The 23,853-nt window shown below is 42.2% G+C and overlaps 1 protein-coding gene across 1 annotated transcript; it reads left to right on the top strand.

The window, feature by feature from the left end:
* Positions 1–9,814: 9,814 nt before the first annotated feature.
* On the top strand, positions 9,815–22,720 carry atp6v0cb (ATPase H+ transporting V0 subunit cb). The gene is made up of 3 exons (XM_064923807.1): positions 9,815–10,097; positions 21,135–21,318; positions 21,615–22,720. The coding sequence occupies exons 1-3, from the start codon at positions 10,025–10,027 to the stop codon at positions 21,817–21,819; spliced, it is 462 nt and encodes a 153-aa protein (XP_064779879.1). The 5' UTR covers positions 9,815–10,024; the 3' UTR covers positions 21,820–22,720.
* Positions 22,721–23,853: the final 1,133 nt, after the last annotated feature.

The raw sequence follows: 23,853 nt of genomic DNA, 5'->3' as shown, positions 1-23,853 counted from the left end.
TCACTGTTGGGACGATGTCATCGATGCACTTATTGATGAAACCAATGACTGATGTGGTGTACTGCTCAATGCCATCGGAGGAATCCCGGTAATTATTCCAGTCTGTGCTAGCAAAACAGTCCTGTAGCTTAGCATCTGCTTCCTCTGACCACTTTTTTATTGATTTAGTCACTGGTGTTCCTGCTTTAATTATTACTTGTAAGCAGGAATCAGGTGGTTAGAATTATGGTCAGATTTGCCAAATGGAGGGCAAGGGATAGATTTGTATGCGTCTCTGTGTGTGGAGTATAGGTGGTCCAGAGTTATTTTTCCTGTGGTTGCACATTTAACATGCTGATAGAAATTTGGTAAAACGGATGTAAGTTTCCGTCAACTGTGGGACCTTTTTTAGACAGTTGTGTGCCTTTCCAATCAATTGAATTGACCACAGGTGGACTCCAATCAAGTTGTAGAAACATCTTAATGATAATCAATGGAAACAGGATGCACCTGCGTTCAAATTCGAGTCTCATCGCAAAGGGTCGTAATACTATGTAAATAAGGTATTTCTGTTTCTTATACATTTAAAAATTTCAAAAACCCTTTTTTTTGCTTTGTCATTATGGGGTATTGTGTGTAGATTGATGAGGGAAATTTTTTTATTTAATCCATTTTAGAATAGGGCTGTAACAACAAAATATGGATAAAAGGGAAGGGGTCTGAATACTTTCCGAATGCACTGTATTGATAAAATTAATCTTGTGTCCTCCAGCATCTTCACAAGGTCCTTTGCTGTTGTTCTGGGATTGATTTGCACTTTTCGCACCAAAGTACGCTCATCTCTAGGAGACAGAACGAGTCTCCTTCCTGAGCGTTATGAGGGCTACATGCTCCCATGGTGTTTATACTTACGTACTATTGTTTGTACAGATGAACGTGGTACATTCAGACGTTTGGAAATTGCTCCCAAGGATGAACCAGACTTGTGGAGGTCTACAATTATTTTTCTGAGGTCTTGGCTGATTTCTTTAGATTTTCCCATGATGTCAAGCAAAGAGGCACTGAGTTTGAAGGTAGGCCTTGAAATACATCCACAGGTACACCTCAATTGACTCAAATTATGTCAATTAGCCTATCAGAAGCTTCTAAAGCCATTACATCATTTTCTGGAATATTCCAAGCTGTTTAAAGGCACAGTACAGTTCATGTATGTAAACTTCTGACCCACTGGAATTGTGACACAGTGAATCATAAGTGAAATAATCTGTCTGTTAACAATTGTTTGAAAAATTACTTGGGTCATGCACAAAGTAGATGTCCTAACCGACATGCCAAAACTATAGTTTGCTAACAAGAAATTGGCGGAGTGGTTGAAAAACGAGTTTTAATGACTCCAACCTAAGTGTATGTTAACTTACGACTTCTAATGTATGTAATGGTATATGTATCTATGTAAAGAAAATAGGGATCACAATGGAAATACACTACATGAGAAAAAATACGTGGACACCCCTTCTATTTTGTGGACTCAGCTATTTCAGCCACACCCATTGCTGACAGGTGTACAAAATCGAGCACACAACTATGCAATTTCCATAGATAAATATTGGCTGTAAAATGGCCCGTACGGTGACTTTCAAAGTGACATCGTCATAGGATGCAGTGCCACTTTGAAAGTCACTGCTAGAGCTGCCCGGTCAACTGTAAGTGCTGTTTTTGCTCATGGAAACGTCTAGGAGCAACAACAGCTCAGCCTCGAAGTGGTAGGCCACACCAGATCACAGAACGGGACCACTGAGTGCTGAAGCATGTTGCGATTAAAAATTGTCTGTCCTGTTGCAACACTCACTACCGAGTTCCAAACTCATTGGCTGGAGGGGTGTAATGCTTGCCTGCCATTGGACACTGGTACAGTGGAAACAAACTGTCTGGAGTGATGAATCATATGCTTCACCATCTGGCAGTCCGACGGACGATTCTGGGTTTGTTGGATGCCAGAGAAAACGCTACCTGCCCCAATGCATAGTGCCAATTGTTAAGTTTGGTGGAGGAGGAATAATGGTCTGGGGCTGTTTTTCATGGTTTGGGCTAGGCCCCTTAGTTCCAGTGAAGGGAAATCTTAAAGCTACAGCATACAATGACATTGTAGACGATTCTCATTTTGGAATGAGATGTTTGACGAGCAGGCGTCTACAAGGTAGGGAGGGATGTTTTTTCTGTTTGCCAAGACTGACATAGTCTATTTATTGTTGTGTTGGTAACACAAACCATGATATTGAAGTCCCCGAAGTCGGTATGCTTTGTTCATTGGTTGTGTGGTTTTTGGCACAGAAACCTGTTGGTGGAGAATTTGTTGCATATATTTTATATATTTAAAAATATGTAATCAAAATGTTGAAAATCTGATTTCCCCCTAGCTGATCATTGTCTGCAGCCGGCTCTGAATGTAGTGTAATGAAACGGGCAGGGAGAGTGAGCTCGTCTGTGGTGGTCGGCGAATGCTCAACCCGTAGCCCTGCGTGGCATGGTCTGTGCCACAAAAGCATGCTAATGAGGCAAAGCTAATATCCACATTTAGAAACACAGGGTTGTTAAAGTTATTGTTATTTGTAGTCATAAACATTATTTTTTAGCTAATTCTATGTGTGTGTGGGGGAGGGGGGGGGGGGGGTTCAATGAATTTCCTCCCAGTACATTTTGTTCTGGCCCTAATTGGTGCAATATCAGCTGATGCTAGAAGTTAGTCATAGGACTCACTGGCAGTGTATTACATCTATTTTCTATTTTTAATCTGTCTCGTGTGGACTGTCATGACAATGCCCTTTATGTCTGGAAAATTACATGTGGTGAAAATGAGTAAGATGGAACAGTTATACATTTGAACTAAAATTACATCAATACTCACTGTTCAATAGCCTGTGAGTCTAGGCTATGCCTATGATACAATTAGTACTTAATCCAAAATGTAAATATTATTAGGATGGATTCACAAATATAAAATCAAGTGGGTATTGACAATTGTCAAAGTTTTATATTTTTAAAAAGAGAGAAGAGGCCACTGCTGAAGAATACAACATAAAATGTCACATTTTAAAAGCTTTCCGGTTTAACACACAGAATCAATTCAAACCGTCACCCCATACAAAATGCATCACAATCCATTTGTTTTCAATGGGTGCAGTTCTTTTTAAACATCCAGAGGGGAAAGACAGACAGACAGACAGACAGACAGACAGACAGACAGACAGACAGACAGACAGACAGACAGACAGACAGACAGACAGACAGACAAATATAGACAGATAGATAGACAGACAGTATGTGGTAGAGTTTAAGTATGTCTTTCCCTAAGTGGCATTGACTTCCCCTTCTTGGCAAGGCCATGCTGTTCATTCAGGATTCTCACCCTGCTAATCGCACATGCACTCCTATTTTTAGCCCCTCCTTTGGGTGTTGGAAGGTGCGGATCCTGAAATTCACGCTTTCCAGCCTCAACCAACCAGTAAGATAGATAAGATGCTTAAGTGTTTAACACTACACTGTGTCTGTCTCCATGGCTGCTGCCCAGCCCCCTCCCCTAGACGAGGAGTGGATGAGGGATTAACGTCCAAACCAAGGGTCTGTCAGATATTTGTTTTGGCTCACAGGGAGAGACAGTGTTACAGGCGTGTTTCCGTTTTCCATGGATGCCTTTTGTCAATAATAAATTGCATCACTAACTGTGCTTTTGCTGTTTTGTTTTATCAGTAATATGAGTTCTGATAACTGGTATATTTGGTATAACCAGAGTCCTTGATTAGCCCATATGGTGCTATTAAATAGAAATAAATAGAAAAGCAAAGGTAAGGCTACTGTGCTAAACTTATACTGTACTCAAATGCACTGTGCAGATACAAATATTCTACTGTTCCTCTCAGTTGCGTGAATACAATAAACCACATCCTGAAAGGATGAAATCTCATAGATTTGAACGAAAGGACGTTTCGTCTTAAATATCTCTTTTATGAAATGTGAGTGATTTTTACTGCCCCCAGTGGCATTATTGGATTGTATGAGGGATATATTTTGGGTTGCATTCTCACACTAACCCAACATTCACAACGGATCAACACAGCACTGTTTTTTTTTATTCCACCTTCCCCTGTTTCTGTAAGGATGTGGACTGTGTGAGGGGATGACAGAGATTCACCTCATAAGACACTGTTTAATGATTACTAATGGTGGTCTTAGGCTCTTATAGCTGCCAAAGCATCACCCAGGTGGGTACTAGTCCAATGCTCTAACACTTACACTGCCGCCCCAATGATTACTAATGGTGGTGGATGTTCACAGGTGGGTACCACTATGTTCCAGCCTACCTACAGAGGAGGAGTAGCCGTGATCTTCCTAGACAGAGGTTCCTGATGAAAAGCCTGTCTGATTGATGTTCTCCCTCCTGGCTGTACCATTGACGCCACCACTCAATTGAACTCCTATATTGAACTGCATTATCATGTAGGTTTGGAAGACCTTCTTCCATGAACTGTCAACTCCCTGAATTCGCTATTTTTTGTTTGTCAAAGCGCTAAATAAATAAATACAGAATTATTATTTATGGGCCAGATGCTAAACCTGAGAAGCTTAGCTCAGCTACTTCCTTAACATTAGGTTTACAGTCCTGAAATTGCCTCTTGCGTTATAGTATCAAAAATAAAAATATGCACATCCTCTGTGCAAATTAATCTACCCAATCAAAAGGCATTTAAAATGTCATATGCCACAAAAACAACAAGTGTAGATTTTAACGTGAAGTGTTTACGTACGAGCCCTTTCCCAACAATGCAGTTAAAAAGTACGAAGTACGAGGATATATATAGCACAGGCTATACACAAGGAGTACCAGTACCAAGTCAGTGTACTGGGGTACAAGGTAGTTGGGGTGATTGATTGAGGCAATATGTACTTGTAGGTTTGGTAAGGTGATTGATTGATTGATTGATTGATTGATTGATTGAAGTACTATGTACATGTAGGTAGGGGGTGAAAAGCAGAAAGTCCGGCTAGCCATTTAATCAACTGTTCAGCAGTCTTATGGCTTTGGGGTAGAGCCTTTTGGTCCCAGACTTAGCACTCTGGTACCACTTGCTGTGCGCATAGCAGAGAGAACAGACTGTGACTTGGGTGGCTGGAGTCTTTGACCATTTTTAGGGCCTTCCTCTTACACCGCCTGGTATTGAGGTCCTGGATGGCCGCCTGGTATTGAGCGTCCTGGATGGCATTTCCATACTAAGTGGTGATGCAGTCAGTCAAGATGCCCAATGTGATGTACTGGGCCATAGCGCACGTTGTCGTGCCCTCTTCACGACTGTGGTGTTGTGTTTAGACCATGATAAGTCCTTAGTGATGTGGACAATCAGCTCCATTATCTTGCTGATGTTGAGCGAGAAGTTGTTGTCCTGGCACCAGACTTCCAAGTCTCTTACCATCTGCCTGTAGGCTGTCTCATCGTCGTAGGCTGTCTCATCGTCGTCGGTGACCACCGTCGTGTCATCAGCAAACTTAATGATGGTGTTGGAGTCATGTGTGGCCTCGCAGTCATGGGTGAACAGGGAGTACGGGAGGGGGCTAAGCACACACCCCTGAGGGTGCCCTGTGTACCGATGTGTTGTTGTTGCCTACCCTCACCACCTGGGGTGGCCTTCCAGAGTCCAGTATCCAATTGCAGAGGAAGGTGTTTAATCCCAGGGTCCTTAGTTTAGTGATGAGATTGGAGGGCACTATGGTGTTGAACCCTGAACTGTAATCAATGAACAACATTCTCACATAGGTGTTTGTTTTGTCCAGGTGGGATAGGGCAGTGTGGAGTGCAATAAAGATTGCATCATCTGTGGATCTGTTGGGGCGTTATGCAAATTGGAGTGGATCCAGGGTGTCTGGGATGATGGTGTTGATGTGAGCCATGACCAGCCTTTCAAAACATTTCATGGCTACAGATGTGAGTGCTACGGGGCAATAGTCATTTAGACAGGTTACTGTGGTGTTCTTGGGCACAGGGAACTATGGTGGTCTGCTTGAAAAATGTGGGTATTACAGATGGGGTCAGGGAGAGGTTGTAAATGTCAGTGAAGACACTTCAAGGTACAAATCTGTCGTTCTGCCCCTGAACAGCTGGTCAGCGCATTGAAAATAAGAATTTGTTCTTAACTGACTTGTACACGTCCTGGTAACCCATCTGGCCCAGCAGCCTTGTGAATATTAACCTGTTTAAAGGTCTTACTCACATCGGCTACGGCAAGCGTAATCAGACAGTCGTCCGGAACAGCTGGTGCTCTCATGCATAGTTTGCTTGAAGCGAGCATAGAATGAATTTAGCTTGTCTGGTAGGCTCACATCACTGGGCAGCTTGCGGCTGGGTTTCCATTTGTAATCCGTGATAGTTTGCAAGCACTGCCACATCCAACGAGCATCAGAGTCGGATGGTTTGTCGGAGGGCGTAACAGGATTTTTTTAAGCGTCCGGATTTGTGTCCCGCTCCTTGAAAGTGGCGGCAGCTAAATGAGGAGGTTACTTGTAATCCATGGCTTCTGGTTGGGATATGTACGTACGGTCACTGTGGGGACTACGTTGTCGATGCACTTATTAATTAAACCGGTGACTGATGTGGTAAACCCCTCAATGCCATCGGATGAATCCCGGAACATATTCCAATCTGTTCTTGCGAAACAGTCCTATAGATTAGCGTTCACTTCATCGGACCACTTTCCTTATTGAGCGCATTTCTGGTACTTCCAGGTTGAACATTTGCTTGTAAACAGGAACTAAGAGGATGGAGGATGCCAAATTTGACCATAAGAGAGCTTTGAGAGCTTTGTATGTGCTTTGTATGTGTGTAGAGTAGAGGTAATCTAGAGTTTTTTCGCCTCCAGTTGTACAGGAGACATGTCGGTAGAAATGAAGTAAAATGGCTTTCAGTTTCCCTGCATTAAAATCCTTGTCCGCTAGGAGCACCGCATCTGGGTGAGAATTTTATTGTTTGCTTATGGCCTTTTACAGCTAGTTGAGTGTCAGCATTGGTTTGTGGTGGTAAATAAACAGCTAAGAAAAATATACATGAAAACTCTCTTGGTAAATCGTGAGGTCTACAGCTTATTATGTGGTATTCTAACTAAGGCGAGCAGGACCTTGAGACTTCCTTAATATTAGAGATTGCGCACCAACTGTTGTTGATAAAGAGGCATTTGTTCTGTCCTGCCGATGTATAGAAAAAATACATTTCCCATGTCCTTGTTCAGCCACGACTCTGTGAAACATAGGATATTACAGTTCTTCAGATCACGTTGATAGGATAGTCTCAAACGGAGCGCATCCACTTTATTTTTAAATTATTGAACATTTGCCAATAGAACGGAAGGTAATGGCGACTTATCCACTCGCCGTCACGGTCTCGATAGATATCCCGCACGCCGACCTCTGTAGCGTTGCCTCCTCCTCCTCCAAGTGACAGGGATTTGGGCCTGGTCTGGGATGAGCATTATGTCCTTCAACTTTGATTTATTGAAATAGAAGTCCTCACCCCAATCGTGGTTAGTAATCTCTGTTTTGATGTCAAGAAGCTCTTTTCGGTCATATGAAATAGTGGTCAAAACATTACTTAGAAAGAAAGTTGGGATCAGAGCAGAAAAACACAAAATAGCAATTGGTCAGGGGCCTGGAAAACGGTGGCCATCCCCTTTGGTGCCATTATAGTTTTTGCAACAAACCCTATGAGTGTATAATGACAGCTCGCTCCTGCTCAGAAACAATCCCTAGCCCCTAAACCTAACATAATTTTACAGATCTGAAGAGATCGGCTGGATAAACAATATGGTCATAGCTCCTCCTTGCCCTCTGATAGGCTTGCCATACTGCTTGAACCTATCCAATCTTCTCAGATCTACACATATGCCTGGGGGGACAGTCACTTTGAATCATGCCCTTGTGAGAATGTTTCACATGATTCCCTATTTTGTGAGTTCCCCCTATCCATGAAACAGATGCACAGTGGAAGTCACTGTCTTTTCTCTGATTAATCTCTACTGTCAGAGACCATGTCTTGCTCGATGAACGTGGATCCACAAATCCTGACATTCACCAACACACACGTGAGCGTGAGTTCATATGACAAAATGTTCAGGCAGGGAGTTGCTGAGTATGCATCACAGATATGCTATCGTGATAAACCTGCCGTAATGGAGGAGAGGTTACCTTTAGCTGCCTCGCAAACATCACAGTAATGAGATTCCTGGATCAATAGCTGTTCAGTCACCCGTGAGAAAATAAAACAGGACACAACTCATATCCATTCAACTATGACCTTTATGTTTTTGATGCATCCTCTTCGTGTGCATCTGTAGCACAAAATAATGTATTTCTCTGCAAGATAATGATAATTGTGAACCTCAAATATGTCAGGTAGCATGTGGGCCTATAGTATGATGCCAGTCGAGGAAAACGTAAACTAGAGAGAGGCCTGTGATGCTGGTGTAGAAATGACATCACGGGTGAAGGGGCTTGGTGGGGGGAGGGGTTGCTCTGACAGCCTGCCTGCCTGTGAGGATAATGGGGATGTAGAGGGGGTGGATGGAGGGATGGAGGAAGGAGGTGGGACTCTGCACAATCTCTCTCTGACTCACACACTCAGCGTCACTCCCTTGCTGTCCTCTTGCTGTCCCTGGCTCTCTGAGCCTGCAGTTGCTGGGAGCGATATAGTGGGATTCTCGGCTCCCTCCCCCACCACACAATCTCTGACACTCACGCTCCACATGACTTCTGCATATCACAGCTTACTGTAAACGACCCTCTCCTGCATGTTATCCAGGTACAAAATGAACAAATTAATTCACAACGGAATTATACGTCTTGAATTTGTGTTATTGTATCATGTGCAAATCACTTTAAGAAATGCATGATTTCAAATGCATTATGTCTGTTTTGGAATGTAGTCACTCAATATCTAGGCTACTCTTAATGAATACAAAATGCATTGAGCCTCACTTCCAACAATGCAAGTAAGAAGCATATTGTTGTTGAGCAATAGTGAGATGTATTTCACTTAATTTTCAAGGAGAAAGGCATAACCCCTGAGCATCCACACCCTTATTTCACTCATTTCATTCCTCATTCTGAAGGAGGGTGAATGCCTAGATAGCAAAGGGAAAGGGTGCGTTCCTCGGCCCAGGCGTTGCTGGCGTATGCCAGATCATACAACGCCTGGATAGGTATTTTAAGCTTCAGCTAACCAGATCACAGGCTATAGCAGTCTGTCAGTCGATGACACCAGTGATGACGTGCATGCAACCGTTGGTTGATGCATGCAACTTCTGAGCATGGGAACGCGACGGTTGTCGCTAGTTACCACAGCCACAAAGTCAACATTTCGATCACATTTTTGGTCGGCATTTAATGTTAAGGTTAGGCATAAGTTTAGAAGTGTGGTTCAGGTAAGGTTATGTTTAAAATCAGATTTTCAGAAGGTAAATTGTAGAAATATGCGGGGTTTAGACATTTGTGGCTGTGGTAACTAGTGACAACCGAACGCCACCAATGCCTGCAGCGGAGCACACCAAAATAGATTAAAATAGGGGATGACCTTCAAAAAATGAAATACAGAATCTGGAGATAAACCATTTACTTTGCATGGGTTTAGTCGTAAATGTATACAATTGTTTTTGTCATTTTAATTATGTTAGATTTGTTTGTTGTTGTAATTTTAATTATGTTTAATTTGCTGCAGTAAATCATTATAGAGTTACTTGTGAGCGCCTCCCCTACACACAGTTGATGATGGGTTTTATCCATATGACCAGTCAGGTGATCTTTTCCACTTCGCCATTTTGTGCTGCTGCTACGCCGGGTATTTATCTGAAGATTCGTGACTAGTCCATTTACATTGCTAGTTAGCTAGGTGTTATTGTACCTTTCCCAGTTTACAGCTAAAGACCATTGCCTTCGATAGGTTTAGTACCTAAACCATTGGGAAACATAGTAATAGCCGTTTTGTATTATTTAGTTTACTGTGTGAGAAAGAATGTCGTCCGAAAGCCCCGAATACTCTCCGTTCTTCGCAGTGATGGGTGCCTCTGCGGCTATGGTTTTCAGCGGTAATTATCACACAATTCAAATACTATCTTTATTAGCTAGCTGCATTTAAATTATACATTGTATGTGTAATTTGTCAATTTTCACAGCATAATTCTCGTTATTGCTTGAAACGAGCTAACGTTAAAGGAGCCCAGGCAGAAACTGTCATTGATGTAACGTTATTTGACATTTTTAATTCACTTTAGCTAGCTAATATACTTGTCCAGTATTTTGCTAAACTGTCATTACCAATAACCACACCTTCAGATCAACGCATTTGAAGTGAGAGTTCGTTCTTTCTCAATTTTAGGCGCTTTTCGTTTTACGCTTTGCGACATGCGCCACACTAAGACACCACCAGATTTGAGCGTAACGTTACTGGCATCTTCGGCGAGTTGGTCATTATGAAGGCAGGAGGCCTATTGATTGTGAATATTGACCATCCGTGTCAGATGTTGAGTATAAACAACTGATACTATGAAGAATACCAGCTCAAATTGGTTATAGATTTGTGCAATGTAACATTAGGCATAACCAGCAGGGGAGCACGCTCATACGATGACAACCTAGGGAATGGAATGCCATCGTTTGGTCCACGTCATACGAACAATTCCATGTACATTCGGGTGATTTTAAAAGGCCACTGCATACGAATTGGGCGCTTGTGGACCAATTGTATAGGCCTCAGATAATTGAAATGGAAATAAACTGCACGAGACACCTTAGATTCAAGGAAAATGGCATTTGCATCAATATCACATGACAATCACATGATTGGACTTGTGATTTGGAATGTTAAAGTAGCAAAGGATTTAGGAAGTGCACTTGTGGTGTAGACCTATAAACAATATACCACTATAACACGATTAATATAGAACATTTAATCAGATTTATGATACATTTGCATGTCTAAGAAGACAAATTGTCAACTAAGTGCAATAATTTGATCTCTGGCTCATGTTCTGGATGGCCTCAGGTCCAAGTGAAGGTGTAGAAACGACGGTCCAGTGATCTTTCACATGACAAATGAGAACAGGGAGGACGATGATGCATCAGTATGGTCTTAGGATTTGTTTTATTGTCCTGTTATGTCTGATGTGTTCACTCAAGCATTTTGAATAATATACTTCCTAACAGCATCCAATTACCAACCAACTGTGCCATTGACTGCAATATACATGGTTTGGACTATCACTAGGCCAAAATTAGCAATCAATGTTTAAACATCCACTCCAGCAATCTTTTTAAACTTTTTTTCCAGTGGAAAAACAATGGCACTAAATACAGTAATGTACACACTTAGACATGTTCTGGAACTTTATCTTTATCTACTCCTGCTGTGATCTGTAAGTGTTAATGTGTAGCTCATACATGCAGAATTACTATCTCACCTCAATTAGCCACAATCTCTAGTTTGAAAACAACAGTTTTTCTGGAAGCTGTGGTGCCATTTTCTTCCCCCCCAATGTGGCCCCAGCCCCCTAGCATTTCGAGTTCAAGCAATGAGCTTCAACCTCTCGCCATATGAGTGACAGCTAGCAAGATGCACGTTGCACCCACAGCAGGGCGAGACAGGTCAATGATGTAGTTCAAAGTATCAATTATTTAGTACAAAAGTATGTGGACACTCCTTCAAATTAGTGGCTTTGCCTCGTTCAGCCACACCCGTTGCTGAACGGTGTATAAAATCACGCACACGGCCATGCAATCTCCATAGACAAACATTTGCAATGGCCTCACTGAAGAGCTCAGTGACTTCCAATGTCAGACCGTCATAAGATTCCACCTTTCCAACAAATCAGTTTGTCCATTTTTTTTTTGTTGCCCTGCTAGAGCTGCCCTGTCAACTGCAAATGCAGTTAATGTGAAGTGAAAACACTTAGTAGCAACAACTTTACAGAACGGGACTGTTGACGCGCATAGCAAGTAAAAATGGTATTTTCTCAGTTGCAACACTCAGTACCGAGTTCCAAACTGCCTCTGGAAGCAACGTCAGGACAATAACTGTTCTTCGGGAGCTTCATGAAATGGGTTTCCATGGCTGAGCAGCCGCACACAAGCCTAGGATCACAATGCCAAGCGTCGGCTGGAGTGGTGTAATGCTCGCAACCATTGGACTCTGGAGCAATGGAAACACGTTCTCTGGAGTGATGAATCTCGCCTCACCATCTGGCAGTCCGACAGACGAATCTTGGTTTAGTGGATGCTACCTGGGCTCGAGCCAGGAACACATCGACAACAGCCACACTTGAAGCAGCGTTACCCATCGCTCCACAGAAGCCGCGGCCCTTGCAGAGCAAGGGGAACAACCACTCCAAGCATCAGAGCGAGTGACGTTTGAAACGCTATTAGCACGCATCCCGCTAACTAGCTAGCCATTTCACATCGGTTACACCAGCCATTAGGCTGATAGGCTTCAAGTCATAAACAGCGCTGTGCTTGCGAAGAGCTGCTGGCAAAACGCACGATAGTGCTGTTTGAATGAATGCTTACGAGGCTGCTGCTGCCTACCATTGCTCAGTCAGACTGCTCTATCAAATAATAGACTTAATTATAACATAACACACAGAAATACAAGCCTTTGGTCATTAATATGGTTGAATCTGGAAACTATTTCTGTGAAATACGGAACCGTTCTGTATTTTATTTAACGGGTGGCATCCCTAAGTCTAAATATTCTTGTTACATTGCACAACCTTCAATGTAATGTCATAATTACGTAAAATTCTGGCAAATTAGTTGAGCCAGGCTATCCAAACTGTTGCATATACCCATATACCCTGACTCTGCGTGCAATGACTGCAAGAGAAGTGACACAATTTCACCTGGTTAATATTGCCTGCTAAACTGAATTTATTTTAGCAAAATATGCAGGTTTAAAAATATACTTCTGTGTATTGATTTTAAGGCATTGGTGTTTATGGTTCGGTACAGTCGTCCAACGATTGTTCTTTTTTTTCACAAATGCGCTTTTGTTAAATCGTCCCGCAGCGCTGCATCGATTATATGCAACGCACAACACGCTAGATAAACTAGTAATATCATAAACCATGTGTAGTTATAACTAGTGATTTATAATTGATTTGATTGTTTTTTGTAAGATAAGTTTAATGCTAATTAGCAACTTACCTTGGCTTCTACTGCATTCGCGTAACAGGCAAACTCCTCGTGGAGTTCAATGAGAGGCAGGTGGTTATAGCGTTGGACTAGTTTGAATCCCCAGAGCTGACAAGGTGAAACTCGTTCTGCCCCTGAACAAGGCAGTTAACCCACCGTTCATAGGCCGTCATTGAAAATAAGAATATTTTCTTAACTGACTTGCCTAGTTACATAAAGGTATAAAAAAATTAAATAATCTGCGCCCAAAAATACAGATTTCCCGATTGTTATGAAAACTTGAAATCGGCCATTCCAATGAATCGGTCGACCTTAAGTTCCAACATCTAGTGGAAAGCATTTGCAGGACAGTGGAGGCGGTTAAAGCAGTGACAGGGGGACCAACTCCATATTAATGCCCATGATTTTGGAATGAGATGTTTGATGAGCAGGTGTCCCCATACTTTTGGTCATATAGTGTAGGTGATGTAGTACTCCATTTTCGGGGACCACTTTAGGCTCGTGAGCTTTTTCAGAACTACTGACTAAAGTATACAAAAGTACCAGAGAAATGTAAGGATAAAACAAATGCTCAAAACATGTTATTTTTATTTCATTTCAAGGAGTAGGCCATTCAATTAGTTGGTCTGCTGGTGCCTTCTGTTATCGGCCTTCCTCTTGTTTGCGGGAACAATAGAGAAACCCCCCCCACACACACACACACACACACACACACACTTGTGCCATATGAGGATACCTGGACCACCTATTGATGTGCCTTAAGTAAATTTGGTGATAAATTAGGTGAAAAGCAGACACTAGTAGGACTTTAATTAGACTATTTCACAAATTTTTGTGCCCTTTATCAAATGACATTGTGTTCTTTTAGCACGGCTTAGGCTGCATGTGGCAAAGCTGATTTTGGACTGATGCAGCATGTTCTAGAAGTAATTGACTCTGCTAAATTGTCATGTTATATAGGGCATGACCTAGTGGGGATTTTAAATCATGCAGCTTTTGCTAGTAGGGCTGGCACATGGTTATGGATGAAGACTGTCATGAAAATAATAAGTCTTAACCGTTAAAATAATATAGATAAGAGATATCTGAGATTTTTTTTTTTTAACCAACAGCTGACTGAAGACAGGAGAGCCAGGCATTAGTGCGGTTGAGTCCGTTTCTGCTGTATCATGGATTCTTAATGTGATAACTTTGTTGTGCCCTGCTGAAACGAGCAACAAATTATTATTTTCATGACGGTCTTCATCCATACCCCCCTCCCCTCCCCAACGTAGCAGCTCACTGATGTGTAATGAATAGAACAGGCTTGGGTCTCCTGAGTGGTGCAGCGGTCTAAGGCACTGCATCTCAGTGCTAGAGGTGTCACTACAGACCCTGGTTCGATTCCAGGCTGTATCACAACCGGCCGTAATTGGGAGTCCCATAGGGCGGCGCACAATTTGCCTAGTATTGTTAGGATTTGGCCGGGTAGGCTGTCATTTTAAATAAGAATTTGTTCTTACCCTAGAGGTTATGTGGGACGCCAGCGTCCCATCTGGCCAACATCCAGTGAGATTGCAGAGTGCCAAATACAGAAATACAAATTTATAAAAATTCAGAAAACAAAACATTTTTTACATAGGTTTAAAGATTAACTTCTTGTGATTCCAACCACGGTGTCAGTATTTTAAAATGCTTTACGGCGAAAGCATACCTTATGATTATTTGAGAACCTAGCCCAGTTGACAAATTATTACTAACAGTAACTAGCCAAGCAGAAGCTTTACAAAACTCAGAAATAGAGAGAAAATGAATCCCTTACCTTTGATCTTCATATGGTGGCACTCAGAAGACATTCATTTACTCTAAATGTTCCTTTTGTTCGATAGTCTCTTTATATCCAAAAACCTCAGTTTTTGTTCAGTAATCCAAAGGCTCAAACTGTCAAAACAGGCAGACAAAAAAATCCAAATTGTATCTGTAAAGTTCATAGAAACATGTCAAACGATGTTTATCAATCCTCAGGTTGTTTTTAGCCTAAATTATCTATAATATTTCAACCGGACAATGTCATCAATATAAAAGGTAAACAAGAAATGCACTCTCTCGGGATTGTGCATGAAAAAGCTCTGACATGTCAGGGTCCACTCATTCAGACTGGTCTTACTCCCTCATTTATAAGAATACAAGCCTGAAACCATTTCTAAAGACTATTGACATATATTGGAAGGCATAGGAACTGCAAATTGAGTCAGTGGATACTGTTAATGGCATTGAATAAACTACAAACCCCCCAAAAAAAAACCTTCCTGAATGTTTTTTTTTCTCCGGTTTTTGCCTGCCAAATCAGTTCTGTTATACTCAGACACTATTTTAACAGTTTTGGAAACTTTAGAGTTTTCTATCCAAATCTACCAGTTAAATGCATATCATATCTTCTGGGCCCGAGTAGCAGGCAGTTTAATTTGGGCATGCTTTTCATCCAAAATTCTGAATGCTGCCCCCTACCCTAGAGGTTAATTGACTTTCCAAGTTAAATAAAATTAAATGTAATGTATTTTTTTTGTAATGTCAGTTGAGTTGAATGAACAGCTGATGAAGTCACTGCACTGGCAGTGGCGACCGATGTCCTTGCACGTCAGATAGCACAGTGATGCCATCTGACGTAAAACAATGACAAGTCACAGCACTTATTGACGTGTACACTTCCTGCTTTAACTTCATTCTTTGCCCCTTCTGGGTACTCTCGCAATGGCTGCCTTCATTGACTTGAATGGGGATGCCCATTATATTTATTATATTTCAATGGCAGCACATGCAGTGAAAAGAATGGTTTGCTATTCAAATGGTTATTTCGGAGACCATTTGGCTGGCCAATTACCTTCATCCAAAATTCAATTTCTGTCACCTTCCAGCTACTAGCAGTTAGGGCTGTATGGGCACTATTGGCTCCTGTACTGTGTGGTTGGGTGGCATCATGCCACCTGTCTGTCAACCTGGGCATTTGTATTGAGTAATAACCAGCATCTTAACCATTTAGGCCTAACTGCACAATTGAGAGCAGGTGTATGACAGCTCATATTTGGGGAAATGTTGTCTTTTTTTATTTTTTCACAACTAAAGTGAATTGGTGACTCTAGCCTTACTGGCTGTATTGTAGTTCCGCTTTGGTATTGAAAATGAAGTCATGGCCTATAGAAAACATGGTTCTGTAATAACGTGGATGAAGGGTGGCCTCAGTTTTACTCCTGTCTAGTAAATTAAGTCTACTTGTACTCCTTTTCGCAGCCCCAAAGTTCAGAAATGTGTATGTCCCTCTCACCTAATGTTTCTGTGAACACTCCATACATGTGGAAACTGATTGCCCTCAAATAGACCATAACAAATATGTGTAGGTATGTAGGAAGCACACTAGCTAGAGGCTAACCTAACTGGAGTCGTATACATGTTTAGTGCTGACTCTGTGCTCCTATGGATAGTGACGGCACAGGGCAGTGCGGGTAGCCCCTGTAGCTGGCAGTGGGCGTGATCTGTGACGGGCAGGGTGGGAAGGAGTGACAGATGGGGAATTAGCCAGCTGAGAGGGCTGCTGGTGGGTGGCGCACCCAGTGGAGGGGGCTGATTAGGGATACCGGTGATGATGGCCCAGCAGCATTAAGCATCTTACAAGGTTTATATCCTACAGGAAACGTGAGCCTGCCATCTTGTGGTGTCTGCACCACCACTACCACCATACTTGAGATTGTGAAACAATATGTAAATAGACATTTTATCTATTGATTTTAAATGTGTTTTTGATCTACTGGTTTGTGTTTGTAAACCATTGCCTATATTGTGCTTCATGATCATTTTAAAGTGCATGCAGCAGCCTCTGAAGACCGTCTCTCGCTTATTTCACTGTTGCCGTTCCCAGTTATTTTCTTTCATGTCTTAACTCTGTGTGAAGGGTCTGCTTTGGCACGGTGGAAGCACCATGATGGAATCCAAAATATTGGTTAGAAGTCTCACTTGTAACAGAGGCATCATGAACAGCCTTAGAACATCACCACCATGAGTTGTACTGTAGAATTTTAACATAATCGATAGCCTAATTTGATAACTGGTTGTTGTGGCTATTTTTCATTAAACGACTTGTTACTTTCTGGTGATAAACTGAGGTTGCTGCATAGGGCTCTGACGATCATGGAATTTTGGATGACTATAATTGGCCAGCCAAATGACCGGTCCGTAATAACCGTTCGAATAGCATACACATTTTAAATGCAGATTTCTCCCTTTCCATGTGCTGCCATAGGAGGAGATTGGGCGTCAAGTCAATGATGACATGATGGGTGGACTGGCGGCCATTGAGAGTGTACCCATAGGCGCAAAGAAGGAATTGGAGTAATGGGTTTACTAGTTGAGTTGCCATGGTTAGAGGTTCCAAGCCCATTCTATTCATCGTTTGCTACAACACCTTGCTCATTTCGGCAAGGGACAACAGTTTAATCACAGAAATTGTCTCAACTGCACTAATACCCGGCTGTCCCGTCTTCAGTCAGATGTTCGTTCCCAAAAAATAAACGGTTATTTTATTTTCATGATGGTCATTGTGCCAGCTCTAGTGGCTGTTCCAAGTTGCTCGTCCTCAGTTACGCTTGCATCATCGACTGGTTAGTAGCGTTTTGGGCTGTTATGTCTGCAGCCTTCACTGCTTGAGGCCTCTTCTCTTGGTTGGTAGTCAGTACAGGCTCTGACTGGCTGTGACGAGCATGGTAGCGATATCCTTCAATGGCACTGGCTGACCCAGTCTACCATAGTGAGCTGTGCTGCACATTATCTCAGTAGTGCACACCCTAACCCTCCTAACAACTACTAGCCTATTCATGGCACTGGAGGAGATGCTTGACTTCAGAATTTATAGTGTTATATAGTCCAAAGTAGGGGCATAAGCATAATTTTAAAATGCTTGACTATTGCAGATGACGAGTTAAAATTTAGCCTTATCTACTGGTGTATTTAAGACCTAAAAGCCTGGTGTTGTATTAAAGTCATCCTTTTTAACTGAGGTGGATTGTGTCCTCCCTACTCTCAAAGCTAATCTTTTTGTGTAATGAGTCAACCTATTGATTATTTACTAGCATTTTTGTTTAGTTTTGTTCTATTACTGCTCATGGCATTTTCTGTTGGTTGGTTCAATAGATTTAGGAGTAGCTTTATATTTTTCCATAACATCATGGAGAGTACATTATATTCTAATGGTTTTATTTACTCCATTTGACCATTTTTGATCCCTCACATCACTACTAAACCCAGATTCAGCTCCACCACATTTTGTTCAGTGTCTATAGACATAGTTTAGGGATTGTTTGCTCAAAATATTGAATTAGATGGACCAGTATGTTGTCTTTTTAATTTTTAGGCTAAATAAATGGGTGCTATATTGCAAAGCAGATGTAGATGCTTGGGCAATATCCCTGGCTTCACTGCAATACTGTCCACTACGGTTTCATCAAGGTAGCTTACAGTTAATGTGCTCTTTAAGACCAAGAGTTGGCTATATTATGCTTCATATTAAAGTACTGATAAAGGGCTGTTTGAGCATCTTTTTCACTGAACATCAGTTTGATTACTTCCGTCTCCACAGTATCTTTACATTGCATAGAGTCTGAGGCATCAGAGTGTAGTAACATTAATGAGTGATCTGGAGGGGGGAGAAAAAAAAGAAAGCTCTTTACCTCTGCAGAGGATTAGGATTAAAGCACAGGGGTTCTGTCTCTCATGCCACCCATTGCAGCAGTCCTCAAACTCAACATTTAATCTTCAGAGAATAAAGCCATGGGACCTTGTCTCCACTAACCTGCATGTTTATTTACATTTTTACCTTAATTTAACTAGGCAAGTCAGTTAAGAACGTTCTTATTGTCAATGACGGCCTAGGAACAGTGGGTTAACTGCCTTGTTCAGGGGCAGAACAACTTTTTTATTTTTTATTTTTTAACCTCGTCAGCTCGGGTTTTCAATCTTGCAACCTTTTGGTCCAACGCTCTAACCACTAGGCTACCTGTAGATCTGGGTCGTGTTCAGTAAAGCACACCATAACAAAAAAAAAATCAAACTCCCCAATTTTTTAGAACACTGATTGTAGTTTTACTAATTCTCTAATTTCACTCAACTATTTCTCTACTGAACATGACACTGGTGGGTATAGTCTCTTGATCTACGGTTGTGTTGGTCTTCCTTAATTAAAGAGCGGGCATAAGGGCCAGCTGTTTGGAGAGGGTAATTCATTGTGCTTCAACATGGAAGTCATTACATTAACCATACACCACCTCAGGTCAGAGTGGGAGCTGCAAGATGGTGCTTTAGTGGTTGTGGCATGAATGATCTACTGTATAGAACCGTTCAGCGGTTGGAAGTGGTCTTGTCTTGGTCTCTGAGGTGCTGTTGTAACATAAAGCCCTTCAGTCTATAGACTTCCCTCTCAAGTGAAATTGAGAAGTGCTTGGCTATTTCGTAAAACCAATCACCAAGACTCATTTGATGGGGAAACTCGAAACCAATATGCAGTAAATGCATTTGGGTATTGGTACTACGTTGTCTTAGAAATTGGCTAGTGTGCGGCACTGCCTGCCTGACCTTTCGAATTTTGTAAATTGTCTCTGGTTTGACATTCTGAACATGACTGAATGCCTCACTCTGCTATCAGAGATGTAGGTCCAGACAGCATCCACTTTAAGTCACTGGTACTCAGGGGCTGAACAACTCTTCTCTATATGGCCTGAGTGATTAAACCTTGCATCGACAGAATGTTGAGGGAGTAGTGGCCTGACAGGTGGCTGGCTGACTGCCATGTGCACATTTTAAGGATTGGCCAGCCACTTCCTCCTCTCTAGAGATTATATCCACTTCCTCATTCTTTCCCGTTGTCGCATAGAGATGTATAGAGGTCACAATGTTGTATCTGTCCTACTATGGTGTCTGAGAGCACGGGCAGTGCCATTGAGATGGATGCATTGTTTGCGATCTCTATGCTACAAAGGGGAAAGAATGAGGGAGTGGATAGAATCTTATTTTTATGATTATCAGTGAAATTTATAAAATGTTGGTTACTATGTATGCAAGACTATAAATGACCAAACACCCAGCTTTTGAGGAGCTGGTTACTGCACTGGCAGACTTCCAGCAATTGTGCTAAGCTAATGATATGCTAACGTCACACTCAACTGCATGCAGAGACTCATTGTATCCATGAGTTTGTCTGACTCTGAGATTTAGGTAATTTATCTACTTTCCCAATCTTGCAGTATTTTTTTTTTTAGATGCACCATTGCATTAATAGTGAAATGTCCATATGGCTCTCTGCCTCATGGTCTGTCTGTCTGTGCTGACTGCGTTCTGCGGGGCCCCTACCGGTTAGTGCTGTCATAGAAATAGAATGGACAGACTCAATTTCTATGCTTGGTGCTGGTTTGTGTCCCTTCTACTGCTGGTTGCCTCTGGAGGGATGTGGCATCCTGCTGTCCTCTGATGTCAGAAGCTTCCTGTGTGAAGAGCCTAATGAGTTTTTCAGGGAGGCGGTGTGATTTAGAACACTGCAGCTCTGGCACCCAGCCATGAAAGGGGTTAAACTGAGCTCCATTCCCTGTTGGGAGCTATGGGTTGAGGCGAGTAGAATTAGCCTGAACCGTAGCTGTAAAGGGGAATGGCTGGTTTGAGAACCGCTGTTGAGAACATCAGTGGCAAGCTGCTATTTTGGGGGGGGGACGTGATGCTGGTAATTTCCTCACACAGGCAGAATTTCCCAGCTTGTAGCCATGTTGACCTTGTTTGTAAAGGGAACAGAAACTGATTACATTACGATCTTCAATTTCAGTTCCTCATGTTGCTCAACCCTGTATTCTACTGTATTTGTACATTGATCTAATCACAGAATGAAGTAGAACACTATCTAATACTCTACCTCCTTTCCACTCCACCAGCCTTAGGAGCAGCCTATGGGACGGCTAAGAGTGGCACAGGGATCGCTGCCATGTCGGTGATGAGGCCGGAGCTCATCATGAAGTCGATCATCCCCGTGGTCATGGCGGGTATCATAGCCATCTATGGCCTGGTAGTAGCGGTGCTCATTGCCAACAACATCTCTGAGAAGGTCACCCTCTACAAGTAAGCCTAACCCCTCTCATGACATCTCTTACATCTAGAAATGTGCTCGAGTTGCATTTCCTCTTTCCCAATACTACAATGTGAGGAACTTAGAACAGGCTGGGAGGCAACTGGTCCGTCAATCCATAACACCTGACATTGACATAAGATCAAATCTTTATACTGTGGAAATTGTAGTTTTATTGCCAAATGTCTTATTGAAAACATCTCTGCTTGCTTTTGTCACTGTTCATTCTGCATCACATAGTAACCCTGTAAATTGTATTGATCCTATTGTAATCCTCTCTCTGCTGTAGGAGTTTCCTCCACCTAGGTGCTGGCCTGAGTGTGGGCTTGAGCGGGCTGGCAGCTGGCTTTGCCATCGGCATTGTAGGTGACGCAGGCGTGAGGGGCACGGCCCAGCAGCCCCGGCTTTTTGTGGGCATGATCCTCATCTTGATCTTCGCCGAGGTCCTCGGACTCTACGGTCTCATTGTGGCCCTCATCCTGTCCACGAAATAAACCACCAACTTCTCCACCAAAATATGTCCTATATGTTGCTGCTGGAGAAAAGAGTAAAACCAGAAATAAAATGTAAAGGAAAAAAAAAAAGGAAAATGTATGACAAAGTTTAAAAAAGAGAGGAACGTGGAAAATAATTACATAATTCAAAATGGCTCCGTAAATATGGTCTTATCTCTACAATGTGTACAGTCCAGATTTGATAGTCAAACTTCTTGTAAATGCGCAATGTAGTGATTTTGTCTGTCGTGTGTGTAAATGTATGGAGATTCTTTTCCCCCCCCTGGTTTAACGACATTCAGGTGCGCCAGGTTTCTTGCTGGTTTCTGCCTCGTCTTAGATCCTCACCAAAGGGCCCCACTGCATTTTTTTCCCTCCACATTCAGTTGGGAGTTCACATGATTTCTGTGTTGTCTATGGGGATCTATTTGTAAAGAGAATTGTATGGACTTAGCTTTGTTTTTTTGTTTTTCCACTGGTTTTATTTATAAAGAATTGTTCAATGAATCTGTTTTTAAATGGAGCAAAACTGTTAAATTCCCTAGAAGATATATATACATACATACAAATATCTATAGATTTAATGCACTGTGGGTTAATTGTGATAAGTGGTTGGAATTCCTCTGGATGTATTAACGTACTTGGTTAAAAATTAAGATTGCCTTTAGTGTGTGACTGGTGGAGTGGGAGTTGTGTAGTTTAATCATTACAAACATTCTTGAAACACTTCAATGTTTTCCTGTAGTACCGCTGTTTTGATTGCATTAAAGGTGTGTGTGTGCCCCGTGTTGGGTCTCGCAAGTGTAATTTCCAAAACTCATCTCCAGCTTCTTCATCCACCTCATCTGTAGATGTATGCATTCTCACCACAACTCTCCCATTAAATGTGCATGGAGCTATGGTTTTTGGTCCAATTCCTTGTACGTCGCCATACTCACTGTGCCATTGTGTAATTCAAATAGGTAGCCAGGTTATTTTAATTGTAGAAATGTCACTCAAGTATTGCAGGTGTTTTCCTTGATTTGGGTTATTTTAAAGGTGATTTAATGTAACGCCAATGCGCTACACTGAACAAAAATATAGATGCAACATGCAATTTAGAATATTTTACTGAGTTACAGTTCATATAAGAATTGGTCAATTGAAAGTCAATAGGCCCGAATCTAAGGATTTCACATGACTGGGGAAACTGATGCCTCTGGTCACAGTGGTTTAAAAATACAAACTCCTTTGCATAGTTCATTGTGCCCTGTGGAACGTTGTCCCACTCTTCAATGGCTGCGAAGTTGCTGGATATGGGTGGGAACTAGAACACGCTGTTCACATCAATCCAGAGCATCCCAAACATGTTTCATTGGTGACATGTCAGGTGAGTATGCAGGCCATGTAAGAACTGGGACATTTTCAGCATTCAGATCCGTGTGGCGGATGAATGGCACGACAATGGGCCTCAGGATCTCGCCACGGTATTTCTGTGCATTCAAATTGCCATAGATCAAATGCAATTGTTGTCCATAGTTTATGCCTGCCCATACCATAATCCCACCACCACGGGGCACTCCGTTGACATCAGCAAACCTGCTCGCCCACACGACGCTGTCCGCCATCTGTCCAGATTTGAAATCGGGCTTCATCTGAAGCGCACTGCTCCAGTGGCCATCGAAGGTGAGCATTTGCACACTGAAGTCAGGTCAAGACCTTGGTGAGGACGAAGGGCACGGAGATGAGCTTCCCTGAGATGGTTTCAGACCGTTTGCAGAAATATTTTGGTTGTGCAAATCCAGTTTCATCAGCTGTCAGGGTGGCTGGTCTCAATGCGTTTCCTCATGAAGACAGAAACGCACTCGTATGCTCAAACAGGACTCAGCTGCTTAGAACGGAAAAACCTAATCATGTTAATTGAAGTTTGTCTAGTGGAAGAGAATTTAGTAATCGGATTTATGGTTATAGACAGAATGTTCAGCTGTCCATTCGTTTACCATAATCTAAATGTCTGCTGGCAGCCAGGTAGTGGTGAAGCGAATTTCACTCAGT

The sequence above is a fragment of the Oncorhynchus masou genome, chromosome 18 (genome assembly GCF_036934945.1).
Source record: "Oncorhynchus masou masou isolate Uvic2021 chromosome 18, UVic_Omas_1.1, whole genome shotgun sequence".
NCBI classification, from domain to species: Eukaryota; Metazoa; Chordata; class Actinopteri; order Salmoniformes; family Salmonidae; genus Oncorhynchus; species Oncorhynchus masou.
The sequence above is the reverse complement of the archived record's forward strand: the minus strand, read 5'-3'. Positions and strand labels throughout refer to the sequence as shown.

Excerpts from the sequence above, each read along its gene's own strand:
- atp6v0cb (XM_064923807.1), top strand. The coding sequence starts at position 10,025 with ATGTCGTCCGAAAGCCCCGAATACTCTCCGTTCTTCGCAGTGATGGGT. Across the intron at positions 10,098-21,134 it reads TGCGGCTATGGTTTTCAGCG|CCTTAGGAGCAGCCTATGGG; the intron begins GTAATTATCACA and ends CCACTCCACCAG. Across the intron at positions 21,319-21,614 it reads GAGAAGGTCACCCTCTACAA|GAGTTTCCTCCACCTAGGTG; the intron begins GTAAGCCTAACC and ends TCTCTGCTGTAG.